Genomic DNA, 23,787 nt, shown 5'->3' with positions numbered 1-23,787 from the left:
AATAGGTATTGTTACACACTCTTAGCTGTGAAGTAGAAAATAAGGTATAGACTTGTTCCCAGCTTTAACTTTATCTTGATTTGATAGGTTTCTAATTTTTCAGGTGGGAAGGTTACACTTCCATAAAAACAGTTATGCACCATCGTAGCATATAGGAAGCTATACCCATTGTGCTCAGCATAGTATTTTGATAAGTCACATGGTGTTAAGCTCTTTTTGTTATGTTCTTTCTTCACAGGAATGATACTCTAGTTGCGATGGCATTTTCATTCTGAACCTGTTTCTGGCTGTTGCCACTTTTAAATTCCAGCTTCAAAACTAACATTTCTTCTATTTTTTTCCCAAGCTTAGAAATTATTTTTCATTTTAGGTGTGGAAAGAGGAATAAATATTGTTTGCTTTGTTTTTAAATAATGAATGAAAATTAAAACCCATCTAAATAATATGAAGTTTTCAGTGGCAGAAATATTTTCATGAAGAAAATCAGTATTAGTATTTAATTAGCGTTGTAATGTGTATTATTGTATGATATTTGAAAATAATTTGTTTTGAGTTTTGGCATAAGGAAAAAAACTAGCAGAACTTAAGATCCTTTTAAAATGGTACCTAACATGTAATTCGACGTATCACTCTTATTCATGTGTTTGCACTGTCATAGGAGCTCTAACATGCTGTAGACTTTAAATGATGGTAAGGTACCTTTTGCTTTAGTGAGACCTTTCTGTGGTTAGAGGAATATTCAGAAATACTTGTAATAATATGTAAAGATAAGCTGTAAACTCCTTTATTAGATTGTAAGTTACCTGAAGGCAGGAACTATGCATACATGTTAAAAAGTCTATGCATGTCTGTAGGATGAATGAATGATTGAATAAATGAACAAAAACATTTTAGCAAAAACTTAAGTTTGGACCTTTAATTTGAGAAGATTTAATATAAAGGGTATAGATTATAAAGATAAGTAACTTTGATCCAAATACATCTATTTAGTGCCCTCATCTTTGTTGATCTTTGTTTATAATGCTACTCATTACTTAATTTGTCCTTTATATATGTATATAACATATTTTTTTCTTTATATAGATGTCACATCTTTTCTGAATCTCTGACCAAACTAAATACCTCAGGCTTAGGGATACTGTTTTCTAGCTTATGGCTATCCACATTTCAAAAATACAAGTAGATCTAATAAGCAAATCTGAGGTAGAGGGAACCCTAAATATGTGCAGATATGTTTTGAAATGCTCACTCTCCCTGAAGGAAAACAGTAAAGAAAGTAAATGAATGCTACTCATCCCTTAAGAGCAAGAGCCTGAAAATGTCATTTGTAGATTGTAATGAATGCCTTTGGCTAAAGAAGTCTGATACAACCCACTGTTGAAATATAAAGTACCTAGTACAGTGCCTGTCACAAACTATATCTCAGAAAGGCTAATCTATCACAACCCTCTTGAGAATTTCAGAGGTAAGCTTACATTGTTTGAGCAATTATTTTTCTTTTCTTTTTAAGAATTTATTTATTTGAGGGAGACAGAGAATGAGCGAGAGAGCAGGAGTCCTTGGGGGTGGGATGGGGAGGTAAAAGCAAACTCCTTGCTGAGCAGGGAGCCCACCACGGGGCTCGATCCCGGACTCCAGGATCATGACCTGAGCCAAAGGCAGATGCTCAACCTACTGAGCCACCCAGTTTGTTTGTAAGCTTTCTACCAAAGAGCCATTTTATATTTTTATATTAGGAAAAGTTGTGAGATCACAAAATAACTATTTACCTTTAAATTTTCTTTTGATGGACCTTTATAATCTTTAAACAAAATATTTTTAAGACAACAGTTTGCATGGTGGAGAAGAAATACTGTATGCTATAACTAAAATAAAAATTTTGATTAAAAAATACAGTCCGTATAACCATACAGAAAGCTTAATTTGATATTTTTTTCCTTGGAGGAAAAAATGTTTTGAAACATGAAGAACTACTTACTTCATTGATTTTTTAATAGAATGTGCAATAAATTAAATATTTCTTTATTTATAGGAGAAAGAAAAAAAAAAAACAAAGCAAGATAGAAATCCTCTTACCAAAGATGTTTCACTTCTAGATCTAGATGATTGTAAGTATTGAAATTAAAATTAATTTCTTCTCTTTTTACTAGTAGTTTTTTTGTTTGTATGTTTTTTGAGAGAGAGTGCAAGCACTTGCATGCACAGGGGAAGGAAATGGGTGGGGAGGAACAGAGGGAGAGAGAGAATCTTAAGCAGACTCTTCACCCAGCACAGAGCCCAACATGGGGCTCCATCTCACGACCCTGCGATCATGACCTGAGCCAAAATTGAGAGTCAGACACTTAACCGATTGAACCACCCAGGTGCCCCAGTAGTAGTATTTTTTATTTTCATAGTAGCTTTTATTTACATGTCTCAAAATATTTCAACTTCTGTTATGAAAGGTTTATAGATGAAAAAGGCAAGAAAGTTTTAGAAATTAGTTCTGTTCGTATCTTTTCTTTCATCTAGTTAGGTTTTCAGTTTTTTATCAAATGAATAAATATAACTGGTCAAATAAAAATACACCAAATTCATGTTAAGATCTTTTGCTTTAATAATTCGTACTTGTTTTAGTAAATAATTATCCATATCTCACAACTTCTACATTGTTAATTGTTGATTATGAGAATTGAACCATCTAACTTAAGGAGATGGAAAATTAGGAAAGTAATTAGAAATGTAAAGGACACTACTACCATGCTCTACTTGCCACGCTTTTGGTAGGAATGGCAATGGATGCAAAGCTTTTGAACGTCAGTGCGGCTCTATTTATCAGTATTTTAACTATAAAAAATCTTTGTCTTAGCAAATCCACTTATAAGAATTTAGAATCCTACACATATACTTATCCAAGTGTGCAAAGGTATATTCATCATCTCCTTTTAAATACTCCTGCATTGTGAAAAAGTTAATGGAACTAACTTTATTGGGAGTTAGATTTTGCATGGAAAAAGAGTAACAAGTAAAATATCATAAATATTAAACTGTCATTTTGCAATTTAATTTTTCCATACTTGAGGTGAGTTATGGTTTTAGATTGTCTCTAAGTACAACTGTTCTATTTATATTGTTTGCCTGGCCTATCTTCAGTTGTCATGGCAAATTCTTAATATAGAGAAATTACAGGAAATACTTAGTAAAAAGAAATAAAACATAAAATTGGACCCTATGAACAATTAGAAGAAATGGATTCCAAGAAACAAAACCTTCTAAGACTGAATCTGAAGATATTGAAAATCTGAGTAGACTGATTACAAGTAATGAAATTGAATCAGTAATCAGAAATTGAATCAAAAATGAAAGTCCAGAACCAGACAGCTTCACAGGTAAATTCTACCACACATTTCAACAAGAGTTAGTACCTGTCTTTCTCAAATTATTTCAAAAAATTGGAGAGGAAAGAGTGCTACCAAACTTATTTTACAAGGCCAGCATTACCTTTATACCACAGCCAGACAGAGATATCCTAAATACAAAAATTATGGGCCAGTATCCATAATGAACATACATAAAAAATCCTCAACAAAATATCAGCAGACTCAGTTCGGTAGTACATTAAAAGGATCATACACCATGATCAAGCAGAATTTATTCCAGGGATGCAAGGATGGTTCTACATCTGCAGATAGTTCCACATGATGCACCACATTAACAAAAAGGATAAAAATCATATGATCATCTCGGTAGATGCAGAAAAAGCATTTGACAAAATTTGGCATCCATTTATGATTAAAAATTCTTAATTAAGTGGGTATAGAAGGAATGTACCCCAACATAATAAAAGCTGTATATGACAAATACCTATACTGCTAACATAATACGCAACTTTGAAAAGCTTAAAGCTTTTCCTCTAAGATCAGGAACAAGACAAGAATGCCCACTCTTGCCACTTTTATCCTTATTCATCTAGTGGTGGAAACCTCAGCAATCAGGCAAGAAAAAGAAATAGAAGTCATCAAATTTGAGAGGAAAAAGTGAAACTATTTGCAGATGATAGGATACTATATATAGAAAACTGTAAAGACTCCACCAAAAAAAACTATTAGAACTAATAAATGAATTGAGTAAAATCACTGGGTATGAAATTAACACGCAGAAATTCATTGCATTTCTCTACAGTAATAGTGAGCTATCAGGAGAATTTAAGAGAGCAATGCCATCTGTAAGTGCATCAAAAATAATAAAATACCTAGGAATAAATTTAAACCAGGAATTGAAAGACCTGTACTCTGAAAACTGTAAGACATTGTGAAAGCAATTGAAGATGACACAAATGAATGAAAAGATACACCATGCTTATGGATTGGAAGAATTTATATTGTTAAAATGTCCATACTACCAAAAGTAATATACGAATTCAGTAAACTCCCTATGAAATACCAATGACATTTTTCACAGAACTAGAGCAAAGAATCCTAAACTTTGTATGAGACCACTGAAGTTTCCAAATAGCCAAAGCAGTCTTGAAAAAGAACAAAGCTGATGTCCATCAACAGTTGAATGGGTAAAGATGTGGTGTGCATATATATACGATGGAACGTTATTTGGTCATCAAAAAGAATGAAATTTTGTCATTTGCAACGACGCAGATGGAACTAGAGGGTATTATGCTGAGTGAAATAAGTTAGAGAAAGACAAATACCGTATGATTTCACTCAAATGTAGAATTTTAAAAACAAAACAAACTAGCAAACGGGAAAAAAAGAGAAACAAACGAAGAAACAGACCCTCAACTAGAGATAACAAACCGATGGTTTTACTGGAGGGGAGATGGATGGGAGGATGGATGAAATAGGGGATGGTGATTAAGAGCGCACTTAAAGTGATGAGTGCTGGGTGATTAAAATAAAAACTTAAAAAAAAAAAGAAATCGTTGGTTTCAAGGAAAACAAACAAAACAAAAAAACCTGCAATGAGATATTATCTCACACATTTAGATTAGCTCTTATTAAAAAGACAAAAAGTAACAAGTATTGGTGAGGAAGTAGAGACAAAGGAACCCTCATACACTGTTGGTGGAAATGTAAATTGGTACAGCTGCTATGGAAAACAGTATGAAGGTTCTTAAAAAACTTAAAAATAGAAATGCCATATGATCTAGCAATGGTAGATTTGGGTATTTGTCTAAAAATATATGCACCCCTATGTTCACTCCAGCCTTATTTGCATTAGCCAAGCTATGGAAGCAACTTAACTGTCCACTGATAGATAAATGGATATAGAAGATGTGATGTGATACACACACACACACACACACACACACACACACACAGAGGAATATTACTCAGCCATCACAAAGAATGAAATCCTGCCATTTGCAATGACATGGATGGACCTAGGGGGTATTATGCTAAGTGAAATGAATGAGAGAAAGGTAAATACTATATGATTTCACTTATATGTGGAATCTGAAAAGCAAAACAAATGAACAAACACAGAAACAGACTTTTAGATGCAGAAAACAAAGTGTTGGTTACTAGAGTAGGGAGGGTTTGGGGGGCAGGTGAAATAGGTAAAGGGAATTAAGAGGTACAAACTTACAGTTATAAATAAGTCGTGGGGATGTAAGTAAGGTTCAGCATAGGGAATATAGTCAATAATAACAGTGTTATAACAATTTCATATGGTGACAGATGGTAACTAGAGTTGTGGGATCATTTTGTAATGTATAAACATATCAAATCACTATGATATACACTTGAATAAAATAAAGTTCAAGTCATATTTGCATCATCTTTTACCTATTGGCAAAGATTTTAAAGCAACATCCAGTGTTGCTAAAGTTTGGAGAAATAAGCACCCTACATATGTTTTTGATAGGAATAAAAATAGGTGCAGCTTTAGAGCCCTATTAGCAATGTTTGCCAAAACTTAAATTGTATATACCCTTTGATGTAACAGTTCTTTTCTAAGAGTTTATCCTACAGACAAAGTAGGAAAATCAGATCTTACTCCTTTCTTATTTTAGACCCCTTAATTTAATGGCTTACTTTTACAGTTAAAGTCTGTATTTCTAGGTTTCTAAGACCTTTGGGTGATCTGACTCTTGCCTACCTCTTATCCACTATGCTCCTTTGCATTTCCGAAATATACCAGTCTCTTTCCTGTCAAGGGCCTTCATACTACTATTACCCAAGAACATGTCTTCAGATTTTCTTAGGGCTTCTTATCTTTCAATCCCAGCTCAGAAGTCATCTTCTTTTACACATCTTCACTGATTAGTCTTGATTGTTTTCATAGTATTTTTCACTATTTGAAATTATCATAAATATTTGTAGTTCTTATTTCTTTCTTGCCAAACTAGGATACAAGTTCCATGAAAATAATATTCTTGTCTCTCTTACTACTATTCCTAGTACCTAGAATGGCACGTGGCAGATAATGAGCATCCATTCAATATTTTTTAAGTTAATAAAATATGCAAAGGTGCATGTAAAAACCTTGTTGAGGCATTATTTATTACAGCAAAATCCTGAAAACAAAATGTCTACCGATAGAGTAATACAGCTTATTAACAACAATGAAGCATATCTTGTCTACTAATTATATAATTATATATCCAGAATATTGTAGGTTAAAAAAAAAAGTACATGTAGATCGTGATTCCACTTCTTTAAAAAAAAGGATAAAAGAGGAACTATATCCAGCACACAAACACAAATATGGTTATGCATCATATTTTTCTGTAAGGCTACACAATAAACGATAGTGGTTAGCTCTGGCCTCTTTGGAATATAGAACTAAACTAGGAACAGAGGGGAGAAAAAGACTCTTCTTATCACAATGAACATTTTCCATGAGTATATAACTTTCACAATTTAAAAAGTTTAGAATTGTAGAAGAATAATAGTAAAGCACATTTAAGAAGGAATTAAGAGTGAATGTTACAAGTTACTGAAATGCACTAGGAGGTACACTCTCTTTATTTCACTCTGCATTTCCTGGCAGCTAAGGAAAAATTGAAACCTGTAAAATGATATAATTTTTATTATTTGAATCTTTTTAAAAGTATGTGTTTTATGTAGAAGCATAGTTTCTCTTAAATACTGTTTTAAGAATTTAAACATAAGATTTTTTTTCAGATTCACTTCACTTTTATTATGAACACACACAGTTTCAGATCAGTACAACTAAGCTTCAGAGTTGATATTAATAGAAAGTATTCCAAAATTATTCTTAGGTCACAAGTAACTACTCTCCCATACAGAAGGGGAAAAATCCCACCCAGTCAAGGTAAAGGCATCCTGTGTATTGTTTCCATGGCAATGAGTTTATGCCATTTTTGTCTGGCTAGTTATCCACCACTTATCCTGGTGATTTATTCAATCTCTCAGAATCATATTGATTAATGATAGCATCCAGGATGCTTGGTCCATGGTGGACACAAGTTCACGGCGGATACTGCAACTATAAAAATACTCAGAATTTTTTTTCATTGTAAGGAAATTTAATCCTAACTTAAACTTTAACTCAACATAGGGTATATTTCTGTTTATTTTTAATACCTGAGAACTATTTCTTTAAAAAATCTTTTATTCTGCTTTTGTCAGAAATGACACTTGAAGCCTCCCTCTCTTTTTAACAAGTCAGTTCAGTAAATACTTGCAGATTGTCTGCTAAGTGTAAGGGTACTTTGCTAGATATCCTTTTTTTTGGCCAAAACAGATAAACAGGATTTAGTCATTTGATTCCAGGGACTAATATCTAGTCTGGGGCACAGATAACCTGAACAGTAGAGGCACAAAGTGTGAATGAATGAGGAGGGAGACAAAAATCGGTTAAAAGGCTACAGAGGCCTTGTGGAAGAACTGATCTGAGCTTAGAGATAAAGATAAGTGGAGTGTTATGGGAGGAAAGCTTTGTTGACAATGGTTCTTAAGGTACTGACTTCATTTATGCTACTTATTAGCCTATAGTAGTTCTCCATTGTCCATGGTTAACAGTTTGTGGATCAGAAACTAAAAAGTCACTCTCTAGTAGCTTGAATTCTCAGCTGTGATTATTAGATTAATTTTGAAGGTGGGTCAGAAACATTCCTTAACTTTTATCTAAGAGGCACGTCATAATCCACAGAGGTTATGTATTCCATATACCAGGAAAACTTCAAGTACTGAATTTATCTATGTCTTCATTTAGAAAACATTTATTGAATGCTTGCTCTGATATAGGTAGTCTGCTACATGCTGGAGACTCTAAATGGATACATTGCCCCTACCCAAGGAATTCTGTTTCTCCCATTATAGTTTGAGAGTTCCTTGGGTATTTTATATTTCTGGAAATGAAGAGAACTTTTAGAACTCTGTACCATGTGATTTTGAGAGGATGATCATAAAGCAACAATGATGCTCTTTTATAAGAAATATAAACCTATGTAATTATACTATTGGTACAACTAACTCTTTTTAAAATTTTTATCAGCCACCAGTAATCATGCTTGAGATAAGCCTTATGATCTGTGATATCATATTGTTGAAGAAATTGTAGTTGAGGCAGTGGAGTGGCTAAGAGGACAATGGAGCTGTAGTGTCTGAGTTTGAATCCCAGTTGTGTGTTTTTTTGTTTTTTGTTTGTTTGTTTTTTGTTTTTTGTATTTTTAGATTTTATTTGAGAGAGAGGGGGCAGAGGGAGAGGGAAAAGCAGACTCCCCGCTGAGCAGGGAGTCTGACCTGGATTCCATGACCTGAGCCAAAGGCAGATGCTTAACTGGCTCAGCCACCCAGGTGCCCTTGTGGATCCCAGTCCTTTTAATTACTAAGCTGGGTAACCTTGGACAAGTTACCTAACCTCTCTGTGTTTTTGCTTTAATCTAGTAAAATAGGGATAATAGTAATACTTTTTGGTGTATTAAGTGGATTGAATGAGTTGATAAATGTAAAAGCACTTCAAACTCTGCTGGGCACATGATAAACATTAGATAAGGGTGTTACCAAGATGAAGATGATGATGATGAGCAGCAGCAAGCAGTTACATTTAACAAGTTAAATAACTTCATATTAAACCAGTAGATAGTAAAACTTATGTATTCTTAACTTGTGAAGGAAAAGTTTGATCAGAAGAATAACTGTATAATTATTTTATAATTAAATATATAGTTGACCCTTGAACAATGTAGTAGGTTAAGGGTCACTAACAACCACCTGTCACTTTTGACTTCCCAAAAATTTAACTGTTAATAGCCTACTGTTAACTGGAAGCCTTACTGATAGCATAAACAGTCAATTACATGTATTTTGTATGTTATATGTATTATGTAGTATATTCTTACAACAAAATAAAGAAAAGTGTTACTAAGAAAATCATAAGGAAGAGAAAATACATTTTTAGCATTATATCGTATCGAAAAAAAGTCTGTCTATAACTGGACCCGCATGATTCAAACCTGTGTTGTTCAAGGGTCAACTGTCTTTGGTAAAGAAAAAAGTGTTTTTGCAGAAAGTTTTAAAAATAAAAAGAAGAAAATGGATTTATAATCCAAATATCTTGGGTTTACTATCTGGCATGCCAGGTCAGATCTTTTCATGTGCAAATCTCCTCTTCCCCAAAATGTGATCATACCGGGATACTCTTTATCATTTACTTCTCTGTTTATCATACACATTACTTGCCCTGCTGTAGATGTTCTTTAACAATTTCATTTTTAATGACTGCATGGTTATCCTTTATATTGTAATAAATTATATTTAATAGGTTTACTATTGTTGAAAATGTAACTTGTTTCCATTTTTTTCTGTAGTTAGTGAAGCAATACACATCATAAGTATATTACTACACTATCACCCCGACTGTTTCATTAAGATAAATCCCCAGGAGTGGAATTGCTGGGACAAAGGCTTTGAAGAATTCTTTTGTCTAAAATTGCCTTTCCCAAAGCTTGTACCAACTTACACAGTATTAGTATGAGAGTACTGATTACTGATACCCTTACTGATGCTAAATTTTGTATTTAAAAATTGCCTTTGCCAAGTCAGTGGGTAGAAATGATATGTGGTTTTCATTTGTATGCCAGGTTATTTTTTTTTTTAACTAGTAGAATCATTTTTTTAAATACATTAATTGAATACTTAAGCATAGTCAGCTAACCTCAGAATCCAGTTTTGGATAAATTCTCAGTGCCAGCTTTTATCTTGCTGGACCTGTAAACAGATGTGTAGGCAGTACCAAAAACTCTGTCTTCTGAAATGATATTAAAAGCCTTTTTTTTTTTTTTTAGTCAAACTTCAGTGTGGGTTTTCCTCTTGCTTTTGATGTCTTTTTCTTCTCTGTGTCTGTAGGCAAGCCATAGTTGAAATCAGAGGCTTTCTTACTCAGTTTTTTTTTCCTTAAATGGGCATCTAATATTTTGGGTGGATGGGTGGATGGACAAATATTTAGAACCTATCAGAAAAGTGACTTTTGGAAAGGAAACATATTTTGATGGAAGATAGGAGAACCAGTTCCATGTCCCACAGTGATTCTTCCATTTACTTGTTTTATGGCCTGTATAAGACATAATCTCCCTGTGCCTCAGTTTACAATGTCTTTAATATGAATGTTTTTCTCCCTCCTCACCTGTTGTTTTTAGTCCTTTTCATGTCATGCCTGAATTACTGTATTCCTCCTCAATGCAACTTGACTGTTCCTCCTTCAGTTTGTCCCTTATACTGATATCTAGCTGTACATATATTGTTCCTCTTTTTGGTAGTTTTTAATGGCTCCCTTTGGTGTAGAGGTTAATTATAACCCCCTTAGTTTTCCACGTTCCCACCTCTCAGCCTTTGTTCACAGTATTTTCTCACCTTCTTCTTCCCTTGCTCTTATTTAAACCCTGCCCTTACTTAAAAACTGAGCTTCATTTCCTCCTATTCATGAAGTCTTCCATTACCACCATATCCCCATTGATCCTTCCCACCCCACCCCCCACCCCAACCTCCTGTGACACTTGCTAACTGTACATTGGTTTTCAGCATAGGTCTGAGGAAGCCTGGGGATTTGTAGCAGTGTTTCAGCGACACTGAAGGAGCAAGGGAGAAAGCAAGGGCTCCATTCACTCTTCCACCCAGTCTCCACTCTGCTTTTTCTGTTGTCTGTGTTGAAATTTTATTTCAGACTTCCTTTGAAAATTTTCTTCTTTGGGCAATATCATTTTTTTATTCCTAACTTTATGAATTAATATTTTTTCTGCATAACTACAGGATATTGTGAGACTGAATGAGAAAAAGGTGGTCTGGAAAAACTTGTCAAATTAAATAAATGTTACTTCCTTTATGGTCCTATTTTGAAGTGAGAGTTTGTTGGAAGCTAAAACTTTTTCCACATTTTAATTTTTTTCACTCAACAGTTGAGCAGTTATTAAGCACTAAAAATTAATACATTAGCAGTAGAAATAAAAATTAAAAAGACACAGATTTGTTTTATGAGAGAAGTATGGTTGTAGAAGTGTGTCCAAGTATATCTGTAGAACAAAGAGGACACATAGAAGAGGTGTTTTGGTGAGTCAGCTTGTGCTTTCCTTCTAAGTGGTACCTTAATGGGTAGAAGTTGCAAGGTAAACAAGGCAGAGAAGAACTTTCCAGGTAAAGAGAATAGAATATAAAAGACTCAAAGACATGAAACAAGATATTGGGAACTATTAATCAGTAGGGCCTGAAAATAGAGGAGTTGCTGATGAAATTGGAGATAGGCATCTACTAACCAGTATGTGATGCCGACTGGCCACACATAGCTGCTTACATTTAAATTTAAGGTTAATTAAACTATGAAGTGCAGTTCTTTAGTCATACTAGCCATATTTCAAGAGTTCATTAGGTATATATCTGGTGGCCACTCTATTCGACAGTGCCAAACTAGGTCATAGAGAACCTTGTGCACTTAATTAAGGAGTTGGACTTTTATCTTATAGGCAATTGTGAGCCTCTGAAGAGTCTTAAGCAGGGGAGGATGAGATCTCTACTTTTTCAAAGATTTTCAAATTTTCACATACCTGATCTCATGTACATAGTGGTTTTAGAATCAAAAATTTCTATCTGGTACATAGCTTTTGCTGAAAGTATAATTAGAAGGAAGTTAAGTAGCCTGAACCCCTGTAATTATTATAGTGGAGAATAAAATAGAGAAAGGATTTGCATACCCTTTTAAGACTTCTGATTCTGCTCAGGGGCCCCTGGGTAGCGCAGTCGTTAAGCATCTGCCTTCGGCTCAGGGCGTGATCCCGGTGTTCCGGGATCAAGTCCCCCGTCGGGCTCTTCCACTGGGAGCCTGCTTTTTCCTCTCCCACTCCCCCTGCTTGTGTTCCCTCTCTCGCTGGCTGTCTCTCTGTCAAATAAATAAATAAAATCTTAAAAAAAAAAAAAAAAGACTTCTGATTCTGCTGGAGAATTCTTGAAAGCTATTGTTGTTCTTTATATTAGCTGGAAAAAATGTTTCCTTACCCTTTTTTTATTTTAGTGAAGTTACTGGGTGATAAATGTTAGTGATAACATTATGTAATAAAAATTTTCAAAAACTCTTACTCAAGGTATTTGTATCCTTATTTTGTGAAGGATTTGCCATTATGTTTTGAAAGCTAAGACTAATAACTGCCATGACTTGATAATAACTTAACTAAATCAAGATGTTAAATAGAATTGTCATAGATATATTAATCAAAGTAATTTAATTAGATTTACTAACAAAATAAAAATGTTGCTTTTAATAATATGAATTAAATTTTCATGCATATTTGCTAATTTGGGCCTTTTCTTACAGTTAACCCAGTATCCACTCCAGTTGCACTTCCCACACCAGCTCTTTCTCCAAGCTTGATAGCTGATCTTGAAGGTTTAAACTTGTCAGCTTCTTCATCAGTCATCAGTGTAAGTAATTTTCAAAATATATTAGCTCAGTTTTCATGTGATACCATTTCATCTTTCTTATTAAAATGCAAATAATTGAAATGGATTCTTAGTCTTGAACAGTTTCTCTTCTAAACAAGTTCAATTTAGATCTGACCTTTTAATTTTATAAATATTTTTAAAATTTGCTCTATCCAAACCATTATCCTCACAATTAACTTCTGCTTATTATCCACATTTAGTTATCATGTTTATATTTTTCTCTGGCACTCTTACATATGTATAACATACAAGCGTTCTTTGCCACATTGGGTTCATTTATGTACATAAATTCTGCCATAAAGAATCGTTGTCTACATTAATAGACGTAAATTCCCACAATCATTCCATTTCTATTACACTGTTCTTATACTGTAGGCTACTAAAAATACCTAACTATTTTCATTTTAAAATTCAAGATTGTCTTTCTCTTTGCACTATCTTTTTATGTTTATTTACATCCCTTAGTATCTCTAAAAAAAATTCTTTAATGTTACTTATAGGATATGGCTTGAAGTGAGGCGAGAAGCCGACCTATCTCAAAATAATGCCAAAACCATCAGCCTGTCATAATATCTGAAACTGCAATAACTTTTTTCTGTGTTAGCATATTATATCCACTAACCTTTCACTCTAAATCAGGCATGCTGCCTGCAATGTATAATCTGTTGATATGCTTGACCTCTTGTTAATTTGTTGTCAGAAACCTGACAAAGTAAGAGAAAAAACAGTAAGTTCTAATGGGAACACAAGGTAGCATGAATAGATCTGGTGTATCACTGGTTCCCAGGGCTGGCAGAGTACATAATTGGTGATCTGAACTCCTGGGGAACATAGAGCTGGTTCTGCCAGAAGTGGAAAAAAGGAGTACCTAATTCTTGTACATTGTTACAAAAAATTTCCCCATCAAAGCAAATGTGATAGCAGGACCATTTGGTTTAGAATGCACAAGTGAAAACTATTAAGCCGAGCATGTTGTTTTAAGTTGTAGAATGCAGTTACCTCTAACTGCTCAGAAATGAGTAAGAATGCTATCTTGGGTTTTAGTTTGCCATTGTTGTTGCTAAAAGGAAAAGGCACATTGAAAGAGATGGAGGGAAGCAGTGAAAAGAAGCAGTTAAGTCTTTATTATTTAAGTAATAAATATTTCTTGAACATTTGGGTACGCTGTAAAGAGAAAGTAGAAATCAAGAAATCTATAGTGAAACAGTTAGTCCTTGAGGGGAAAGGAAGGCCCTAAAAACTTGGGAGGCAGTAAGGTAGTGGATAAGTAAGTCGGGCTTTGATAACAGATGACCAGGGAACAAATCTCTGTTTAGCTTCTTATTAGCTATGTGGTTGGGCAGATTGGTATGTAACTTCTGCACCTCACTTTCCAGTGAAGATACATACTATATACCCTATAGGATTGTCATGACATTAATGAGATAATAAATGTATAGCTCTTAGTACAGTGACTGGCACATTGTCATCCCTCAGTAAATAGTAACTAATATTTTTTAAAGTGATACGATAATGGACCCTGAATAGACTCTCATACTTTATTAGCTATAAGAAGAATGCAGTTGAGATTAGAAAAGCTTGCAGTAAGTTTTCATTCATCACAAAGTAATTGAAGGACTCACCTTTTATACTAAGAAAAATAGTTACTGGGATGGTCTCTTCAAAGGAGAAGAAAAGCACTCCATCCAAAGAGTGTACAAAAAAAGGACTGCCAAATGGGCAAAGTGGGTACAAGGGAGTGGGAGATACAGACTCCCAGTTATGGAATAAGTCAGTCACGGGAATAAAAGGCATAGGTTAAGGAATACAGTCGGTGATATTATAATAGTGTTGCATGGTAACAGGTGGTAGCTACGCTTGTGAGCATAGGATAATATAAAGCAGAGTTGAACCACTGTGTTGTATACCTGAAAGTATACTTGTCTGTCAACTATACTAAAAAAATTTTTTAAAAAAAGACTGTCAAGGTCAGCGCAACGAAGCAAGATCAACTCAGACTCATCTCCAAAAGCTAACAAAATGATCAAATAGTAGTAATAAGAATGGCAACCAGAAATTCACCAGCAACAATCAAATAAGGAAAGGAATAGAACTTGAAAGATAGAACTTTGAAAGGTGGAGCCTATAGAATAAACAGAATATTCTGATGCAGAATGGCATGGCTCCTAATCTTACCTCCAGTTCTCAAAACAGTACTTAAAAAGGATTAATGAAGCAAATTGTAGTTTTTTTCATTATGTGTATGAATATAGGAAGAAGTAGATTAAAGACATCAGAAGAAAAAACAAGAAAAACCCTCAAAAATTACAACCCTCATATAATGATATGGGACCTCAACAAATATAGGAGGCTTTTAGATCCTAAAATGAAATTCATAGATAAGTACATCTACAGTTTTAAAATCAACATGTTTCCCTTATTGAATAGAAGGAAGAAATAGAAGTAATTTACAATAAAGTAATAGTTATATTGCTGTATAAATGCTTGTCCCATGACTACACTAGAAATGTACTGAAGTAGTTAAATAGTGCTGGCACTGATAGGTAGAATCACCATGAATGTGACAACTATAAATGCAGACTGATATAGGTGCATTAGCAACTCAAATAGTGTGGGTTGGGGTGGTGCCATCAGTAACATAATTTTCCAGAATGTTGAACCAACAGTTTCTAGTAGTTGTATTCCAAGTCCCAGCCTAGTTTATATGACTTCCTAGACCGTAGATGAATTTTATTTATTTCAGTGGATTATTTAAATTTATTTTCCTTGTGTATTTAGTAAAATAGGGGTAAATAAAATAGCCAAAATATTTGCAATGAAACCCAAAGAACAGTTCCTTTTTCACACTAAATATTTCTCAAATGAAAAATTTCACTTATTTGTTCTAACCTTTTAAATTATATATTCAGAACACAGAGATTTTTAAACATAATTCCCAGTGAATATCATTACCATTGTAAGGAAAGTCCTAGTTTTTCAAACTGTATGATAAAGAAGATGTATAAACATAGTATTTGTTCTAGTCTTACTTGAGGCTAATTGGCAGTTGGCCAACAAATGGCTAAAAATGAAGAAACATTTCCTACAGTAGTATGTCCGTGAAAAAACTAAGTTTTTTAGTGGATTATTAATGAGTTTTTCTACTAGATTATTGTTAGGCTAAGAGTTTCTAAATTGTTACACACGAAGCCCCAGGAATTCAAAAACAACAATCCTCAGAATGTTAACAGCTTCTAGAGGGGATGAGAAAAAAGTGAGGTGGGAGAAAAGACAATTTGCATATAAGAATAAATGTAAAATAAGAATAAATTGTTCAGCTGGTATTAGAAATGTTGGCGTGAAAATTGGTCTTTTCTGCTTTAAATAATTTTTTGTATATTTGTGGTTTTTTTTTCCCCAATAATAGTATTTTAGTTTTATTCATAATTTTATTTTTCTTTTTATGATGATGATGATGTTACATTAGTCACCATACATTACATCATTAGTTCTTGATGCAGTGTTCCATGATTCATTGTTTGCACATAACATCCAGTGCTCCATGCAATGCATGCCCTCCTTAATACCCATGATCGGGCCAGCCTGTTTCCCCACCCCCTTCCCTCTAAAACCCTCAGTTTGTTTCCCGGTGTCCATAGTCTCTCATGGTTCATCTTTTTCCCCTGTTTCCCCCCCCCCTTCATTTTTCCCATCCTTCTAATGTCCTCTCTGCTATTCCTTATGTTCCACAAATAAGTGAAACCATATCATAATTGATGCAGAAAAAGCATTTGACAAAATACAGCATCCTTTCCTGATCAAAACCCTTCACAGTGTAGGGATAGAGGGTACATTCCTTAATTTCATAAAAACCATCTATGAAAAGCCCACAGTGAATATCATTCTCAGTGGGGAAAAGCTGAAAGCCTTTCCCTTAAGATCAGGAACACGACAAGGGTGCTCACTATCACCATTATTGTTCAACATAGTACTAGAAGTCCTTGCAACAGCAGACAACAAAAAGAAATAAAAGGTATTCAAATTGGAAAAGAAGAAGTCAAACTCTCTTTGCAGATGACATGATACTTTATCTGGAAAACCTAAAAGACTCCACCCCCAAATTACTAGAACTCATATAGCAATTCAGTCATGTGGCAGGATACAAAATCAATGCACAGAAATCAGTTGCTTTCCTATACACTAAACATGTAACTGTAGAAAGAGAAATTAGGGAATCGATTACATTTACAGTAGCACCAAGAACCATAAGATACCTTGGAATAAACCAAAGAGGTAAAAGATCTGTACTCTAGAAACTACAGAATACTGATGAAAGACTTTGAAGAAGACACAAAAATGTGGAAAAACATTCCATGCTCATGAATCAGAAGAATAAACATTGTTAAAATGTCTGTGCTACCCACAGCAATCTATACTTTCAACGCCCTCTCGATCAAAATACCAATGCCATTTTTTCAAAGAGCTGGAACAAACAATCCCAAAATTCATTTGGAACCAGAAAAGACTCCGAATCACCAAGGAAATGTTAAAAAAGAAAAACAAAGCTGGGGACATCATGTTGCCTGATTTCAAGCTATACTACAAAGCTGTGATCACCAAGACAGCATGGTACTAGCACAAAAACAGACACGTAGATCAATGGAACAGAACAGAGACTCCAGAAATTTTTTGTATATTTGAGACACAAAACTGTTAAAGTGGATTCAGCAGTTCAAGTTACCTCTGAAAACTTTTGGTGTATTTTTTACTGATAAACATCAGCATGAAATCTTGTCTCATTCTTTGCATTTTTTATGTTTCTTTTCAAACTAGTTTTATAAGAAAATTTATTAATTTGCTTACTTAATATTTAAGATTTATATTTCTACGGAAAAATGACCTCTGAGTTTAATCCCCCAAATGCAATGAATCCCATGATGGAAGTCTAGGACCTGTGGTTCTTTAGCACCTAATCACAAGTCAGAAGGTTTCTATGGGAATATACTTTTCAGGAGTTCCAGTTTAAAAAACCAGGAATTCATTTAGAAAGTCAGGGCAACGTTTAGGAAATGCATTGAGTTTGGAGCCCAAATACTTGATATCTATCCTTGGCTGAGCTAGTTATTATCATTGTGACTATGGGCAATTCATTGACTTGTGTAAACTTGAATTTTTGAATTTAAAAAATGGAGATAATACTTGCCCTAAACACTTAATTGTGTTTTCATGAAAAGTAAATGAAATAATGAGCCTGAAAATGTTTGAATTCTGTTCTATGGCTATCTTGTGGAGTGAGAAGAGACAGATGAAGATGGAGTTCTAGGAAACATCATGCTTTAAAGACAACAAAGAAAAAGGCCAAGAAGATGAGTTAGTGAAGGAGGTGAATTGTGGAACATAGTATCAGGAAACTCAGATTAGGAAGGGAAACAGACAAATCATTTTATTATAGTAAGTGCTACACTGGATGTATAAATCTGCTTAGGTGCTATCAGTTGACCAAATCTCTTAGAAAAGAATTTGTATATGTGACCTTGGAACTGAATTTAGGAGAATAGTAAGAGTTTGTCTAGGTGGCTGGAATAGAGTAAGAGTGATGTGACGGACAGAGGAAATAGGGTATGCAAAGGCTTGAGATGTGAACAGACTTGGAATATTAGAGAAACAGTAGTTCAGCGTGGCTAAAGTATAGCACAGAGAGGTTGGAATAACCGAGGCTGATATTGGAAAACTATGTTGGTGACATACTGACATGGGAAGATTGTAGTAATGACTCCTTTCCAAAAGATTGCTTTCCAATCTTTTCATGTTACGGTACATACAGAAAAGTGATAATATTTGTAGTGTGCTCTGGGGTAAACAGAGACTGCTGCAGGAGGCCAGAGGTACCGAGCCTAAGAGCTCCAACGACCGTAGGCCCCACCTGGGCTTTCTGAGGGCTAATGGTGGGGGGGCAGCACAGCACACTTCTAACCTATTTGTGGCACATTAGTGAGGAAGCACTGACTTAGCTGCTGTAATATTAGTGATTTGATCTTCATGGATCACAGTCCCCAAGTGGAATTAACTTAGGAGGGTGCAGGAAGATTCATTTAAAAAGTGATCATTATAGAAAACAAGGCAATAAATTGGGGAATGGTAAGTAATTCCAAGAATAGTCCATGCAAGAGAAACCAGAGTTGCAACAAGAACAGCCCTATTTAATACAATATGCTCCTTGGAGTTAGCCAAACTCCATGTTAGAGGCACAGTCCTGCCCACTGCTAAATTGACCCAAGACTACTGAGGTCAACTCAAGGTTTAGGGCTTTCCTAAAACTACCCTTAGGTTTGATAATTGACTAGAACATTCACAGAACTCAGGAAAGCACTGTACTTAAGATTACAATCTTTCTGTAGCAAGAGGATACAAATTAGAACCAACCAAAGGAAGAAACAGATTTCTTGGGTGGGTTTCAGATTCACAGCTTTCAGGTTACTCAACTGGCACAGAGTATCCGCTTAGCCTAAGTTGTCTAGGGTCCCACTGTGAATCACTTGGCAGCAGCCATCAGGTGAGGCAGGTGCCAAAGATAACAGTACACAAGTTGAGCTAGGTTTCTGCCCTCAGAGAGTTTACAGTTGAGTAAGGACATAACAAAAAATTTCCTCAAAAGTATATATAATAATACCAGGTGCTTTAATTGTGTAACAGAGTTTTGCCCATTTGGGAATTTCTGTAGATACAGGTTGTCATTTTTTGTCATTATTTCTCTGCTTTTACATTGGCTACACTCCACAGCCTGACCTGTGTCCCTCTGAAAATCTAAAGAGAGTTACTTTTGACATTTAACAGACTTTAAAATTTAGATCTCTAAACTGCTTTTCCTCTTTGACAAGAAGTAGAAGGCTAATTTTCTCAGTCCATGCAGTTCACCATCTGCTTTCCTTTAATTGCTACTGTGAAACATCACTTCCTCACTTAATGATGGAATAAAGGCTCATGCTGCTGGGTGAAGACAGTGGCAACAGTAGCATTAAACTAAGGTCTCTGTGTGTTGTTATAGGTAGCCAGCCTGCGGTTTGCTGTGACCAGCAAAAGAATGGCCTTGAGTTTTTCATTATGACCAAGAAGCCATGTAACTAAAGTCCCTCTTGCCCATCCCTTCAAGGATTTTCAAGCCGAAGGTTGGGAAGAAGGAATCACATATGTAATGCACTTTAACTAGGGCAGGCAGAGTGAGGCAAAGGAAGGGCATTTTTTTAAATACATAAACCAGATTCAGCATCTGAAGTAAGTGTTTATCATTAGTTCTGTTAAGTTCCTTATCTAAGGAATATTAAAAAAAAAAAATGGCTAGCAACTAGGCTTGTAGCTTTTGCTGTTGACAGAGATTGGCAACTAATGAAACTATACTGTCCATGATTAGGGATGAGGTCCTGACCCAGTTTGTGTTATAGGAATTTAGTTGGAAAATAGAGAAGAGTGACTATCAGACCTGCTTTTGGTGTGCAGATTACACTATCAGTTTTAAAAACAATATGAAGAAAAAACAAACTGTAATTCATGAAGCAGAATCTGATTTAGCCAGTGTGAAATTTACTAAACAGAATTGGGGATTATTAGGATAATCGCATATTGTAATGATGATAGTTATAATTGAAGTTGATTTCTGTTTCTCTTAAGTGGACTTTTATTAAGTAGACATCTCTCTTTTTAATTACTGCTGGGTTAAGGCATTTTAGTTTTGTTTGCCAGTCAGCTTGTCTTGGTCTGCCAGAGCACCAACTTTCTTTTCATCTGTCTGCAAGGACGCAATGCTTTGAGGGAGTCTTTATTGATACAAGCATTTACTAAGTCGTGTGCCAGGCATTTCATGATATGTGGTCTTATTCCCAAAACAAATAATAATATATCTATGATAAAGTTTGTTTTATAATATGATGGAAGAACTATCTTTTAAAAAACATTTATTTTAAACACTTACGGTATTCAAGACCCAGGCTGAGAGATGAGTCCAGCTAAGTCCAAATTATGTTGAGTTTAGGGGAGGAGGAAATTATAAGTCAAAATTAAAAATAATTTTGTCATTTTAAATTTGGGAAAAATCCTTTATTTGTTCTGATGAAAATGTCAGTAGTCATGGAACTGTGGTAAAAATAATGAAAAATCATTGGCCTGGGTCTGCTTAAATTGAAAACATTTTTTAATTAAAGTTTGACAGTATTTTGTGCTTCCATTGCCTAGCCATGTCCCATCTTATTCTTTCATTCAATTCTCCTCTGGGTATGAGTTGCTTTAATTTTTAAATTAAACTTTAAAGGTGTGTCATACTGCTGCTTCATCTTTTTATTTCTGTACTACTTCAGAGGTCTTGTAGTTCATACCAGACCATTATCATCTCTCCCTTGTCTACATTATTAAAAGGAGCTGCTTTTTAAAAAGAGATTGTTAATAATTTTTAGTTGCAGGATTTTTATTGGAAAATATTTTTTATTTGGCTTAAGTAAATGCCAGTCTAAGTCCTGACTGGTGGATAGTACTTTTATAATGCTTTGTCGATATCATAATAAAATCATCTACAATAAAAAAAATCTGTTATATTAGAAGCTAATTAATGAACAGTAATAATTATGGCCCAAAGTAAGCAGGTCACCCATCAAAATATAGAAAATGCATATATAAATCTGCAAGAAATTGAGGAATTAAAGAAGTGATGGTAAGGAAAGCCTTGGGCCTTTCTTTTCCTCTTCTTTCTACTTTGTGGTGAGTAGTTCCTTTCATTTGCTATAGGTTCACTCTTTTCAGAGCTGAGACAGTTCCCTGAACATCTATCGACTTGTCCAAGATTATGGGTTCTAGCTTCTATTTATTATAATTAAATGTACTATAATAGTAAATGAGGTTTTTAAAATAGCATTCATTTAAAAAAGATTGAATCTTTTTGGCAGTTTTATTTTACTCATCCAGAGTTGATTGAACTTTGTGTTACTGTCAACTGCTGTGTTTCAAATTTTGTTGCCTAGGTTGAATTTGTGGTATTTGCAGTGAAATATATTTTAAGCTTTAAGGTATCTTAGATTATTATGCATTAGCCAAACATGTATTAATTATTATTTAATCATACATCAGCCAGGTTAACTTCTGTTACCTTTGTTCTTCTTTAAAAAGTTTGTCCAAAATTGTATGAACATAGGGTAGGACATGGTATAAAAAATTTATATTAATAGTATTAAATCTTTTAATATGAGAAACCTGAACTAAACATGGAAAGTATTATTGTGATGCTTAAATAAACTTTGTTTCTCTTCAGAGGAGAAGAAAATGAATTAAACTATAGGGCACATGCCCAACTAATGCTAAAAAATTAATTTATTACCAGAGAGAAGAAAGCATAGAGTAAAAATAGATAAGTACAGTATATGACCCTAATATCAAAGAAAAGTAAAAGCCACTTATCTTAGAATATATCAGACACACTATTATTCAAATCATTCAGGAATGTAATTATAGACAGCTTTTATAGGCCTATCAATAAGGGTTATTTCTTTAAATTTGCTCCACATTACTGAATATATAAATATCTCCCCAAATGTTAAATTAATACTGAATATATATTTTACAATTCTGCACAAATACACACAAACAAAATATCAGTAATTTTTTCTTTAAAATGCATAATTTAGGTTAAGAGAGATACCAACCAGATGTTTATCTTGTTTGAATCCTTATTCAAACAAACCAGCTCTGAAAAGACATGTATGATAGTGAAGGAAATGTGAACACTGTATTTTACATGAAATTAAGGGGAGTTACTTTTTTAATGTAATAATAATAGTATTGAAGTTTCCTTTTAAGAGTCTTTATCTGTTAGATAAAGTAACCAAACTATTTCTTGATGAAATTAGACCATATCTGGAATTTGGTTTTAAATAATTCAGAAGTTGAGTAAAGGGTTGGATTATAGTTTGGACAACTGTTGAAAAATTTTTAAACCTACTTAGTAGTAACTAGCTGTTCATTCCATTTCTTTCTACTTTTGTGTACATTTGAAAGTTTTCATAATAAAATGTTTTTTAAAATACATAATTTCAGAAACTCATTTATTTCATATTTTCACTGAAGCTTTAACATCCATGCCTCATAGAATATGTAACCTGTCAAAGTTTTCTTGTAAATTTAAGCTAGTACGTCAAAATCTGACTTCAAATTGTCATCTGTGAAATTAGAGGACTGTAATAGATTGTTTTTTAAGGTCCCTTCCAAAACTAAATATCTTGAAGTCTATGGGAAATTAAATGGAGAGATGCCAGTGACTTTAGTAAAATCATTGTCAGCATGGGGGAAGGGGCCTTATCTTTTCTATTAGAGATGTATTGTAGATCTAATAAGACTTAGTCTCTGAGTCTCTGGAAGATAGGACAGGGCCTGTTTATTGGCCTTTCTATTCCCAGTGCTTGATATATAATAGGTGCTCATCAAAAGTGTATTAAATGAATGAAATTAATCTTTTCCTGTTTTCTGGCTTAATCATGATAGAATCCATTCCCACTGATGTCAGTTTGAGAACTGTATTGTTAATTTGTTAATTTGTTACATCACTGAGAAAACTTCCTATCCAGCACATAACTGAAAAGTAGCTGTGCTCATAGTCTTTAGCATGTAGTGTTTAAGACAATAAATAAAGAATTAAGTTACTGCTTTAAATTTTCAGACTGAATGTATCTTAATAACCCATTCTTTATATTTCTTAAATGCTGCCTTAATTTGGCTAAAAATACAGCGTGGTAAACTGAGAAACTAAAAATATCATTTTTATGTTCTGTCAATAGAACAGATCTCCTAAAAATTTAAAGCACATCTTTCTAAGGTAACATTTACCTCCTCACATCTTTAGCAGCTATCAGACATGACATGGGACATATTCATTGACCCT

General features: G+C 34.1%; 1 protein-coding gene across 3 annotated transcripts in view; it reads left to right on the top strand.

Annotated features, from left to right (window-relative positions):
* The window catches only part of AP3B1 (adaptor related protein complex 3 subunit beta 1), a 263,254-nt gene that overhangs the window by 183,417 nt on the left and 56,050 nt on the right, over positions 1-23,787 (top strand). For all 3 annotated transcript variants that reach the window (XM_034656409.1, XM_002920289.4, XM_034656410.1), the window contains 2 exons: positions 2,033-2,108; positions 12,766-12,872. In XM_034656409.1, the coding sequence (XP_034512300.1) occupies positions 2,033-2,108; positions 12,766-12,872 (183 nt within the window). The remainder of the gene's footprint in view (positions 1-2,032; positions 2,109-12,765; positions 12,873-23,787) is intronic.

Source organism: Ailuropoda melanoleuca, chromosome 3 (assembly GCF_002007445.2).
Source record: "Ailuropoda melanoleuca isolate Jingjing chromosome 3, ASM200744v2, whole genome shotgun sequence".
Taxonomy (NCBI): Eukaryota; Metazoa; Chordata; class Mammalia; order Carnivora; family Ursidae; genus Ailuropoda; species Ailuropoda melanoleuca.
The sequence above is the reverse complement of the archived record's forward strand: the minus strand, read 5'-3'. Positions and strand labels throughout refer to the sequence as shown.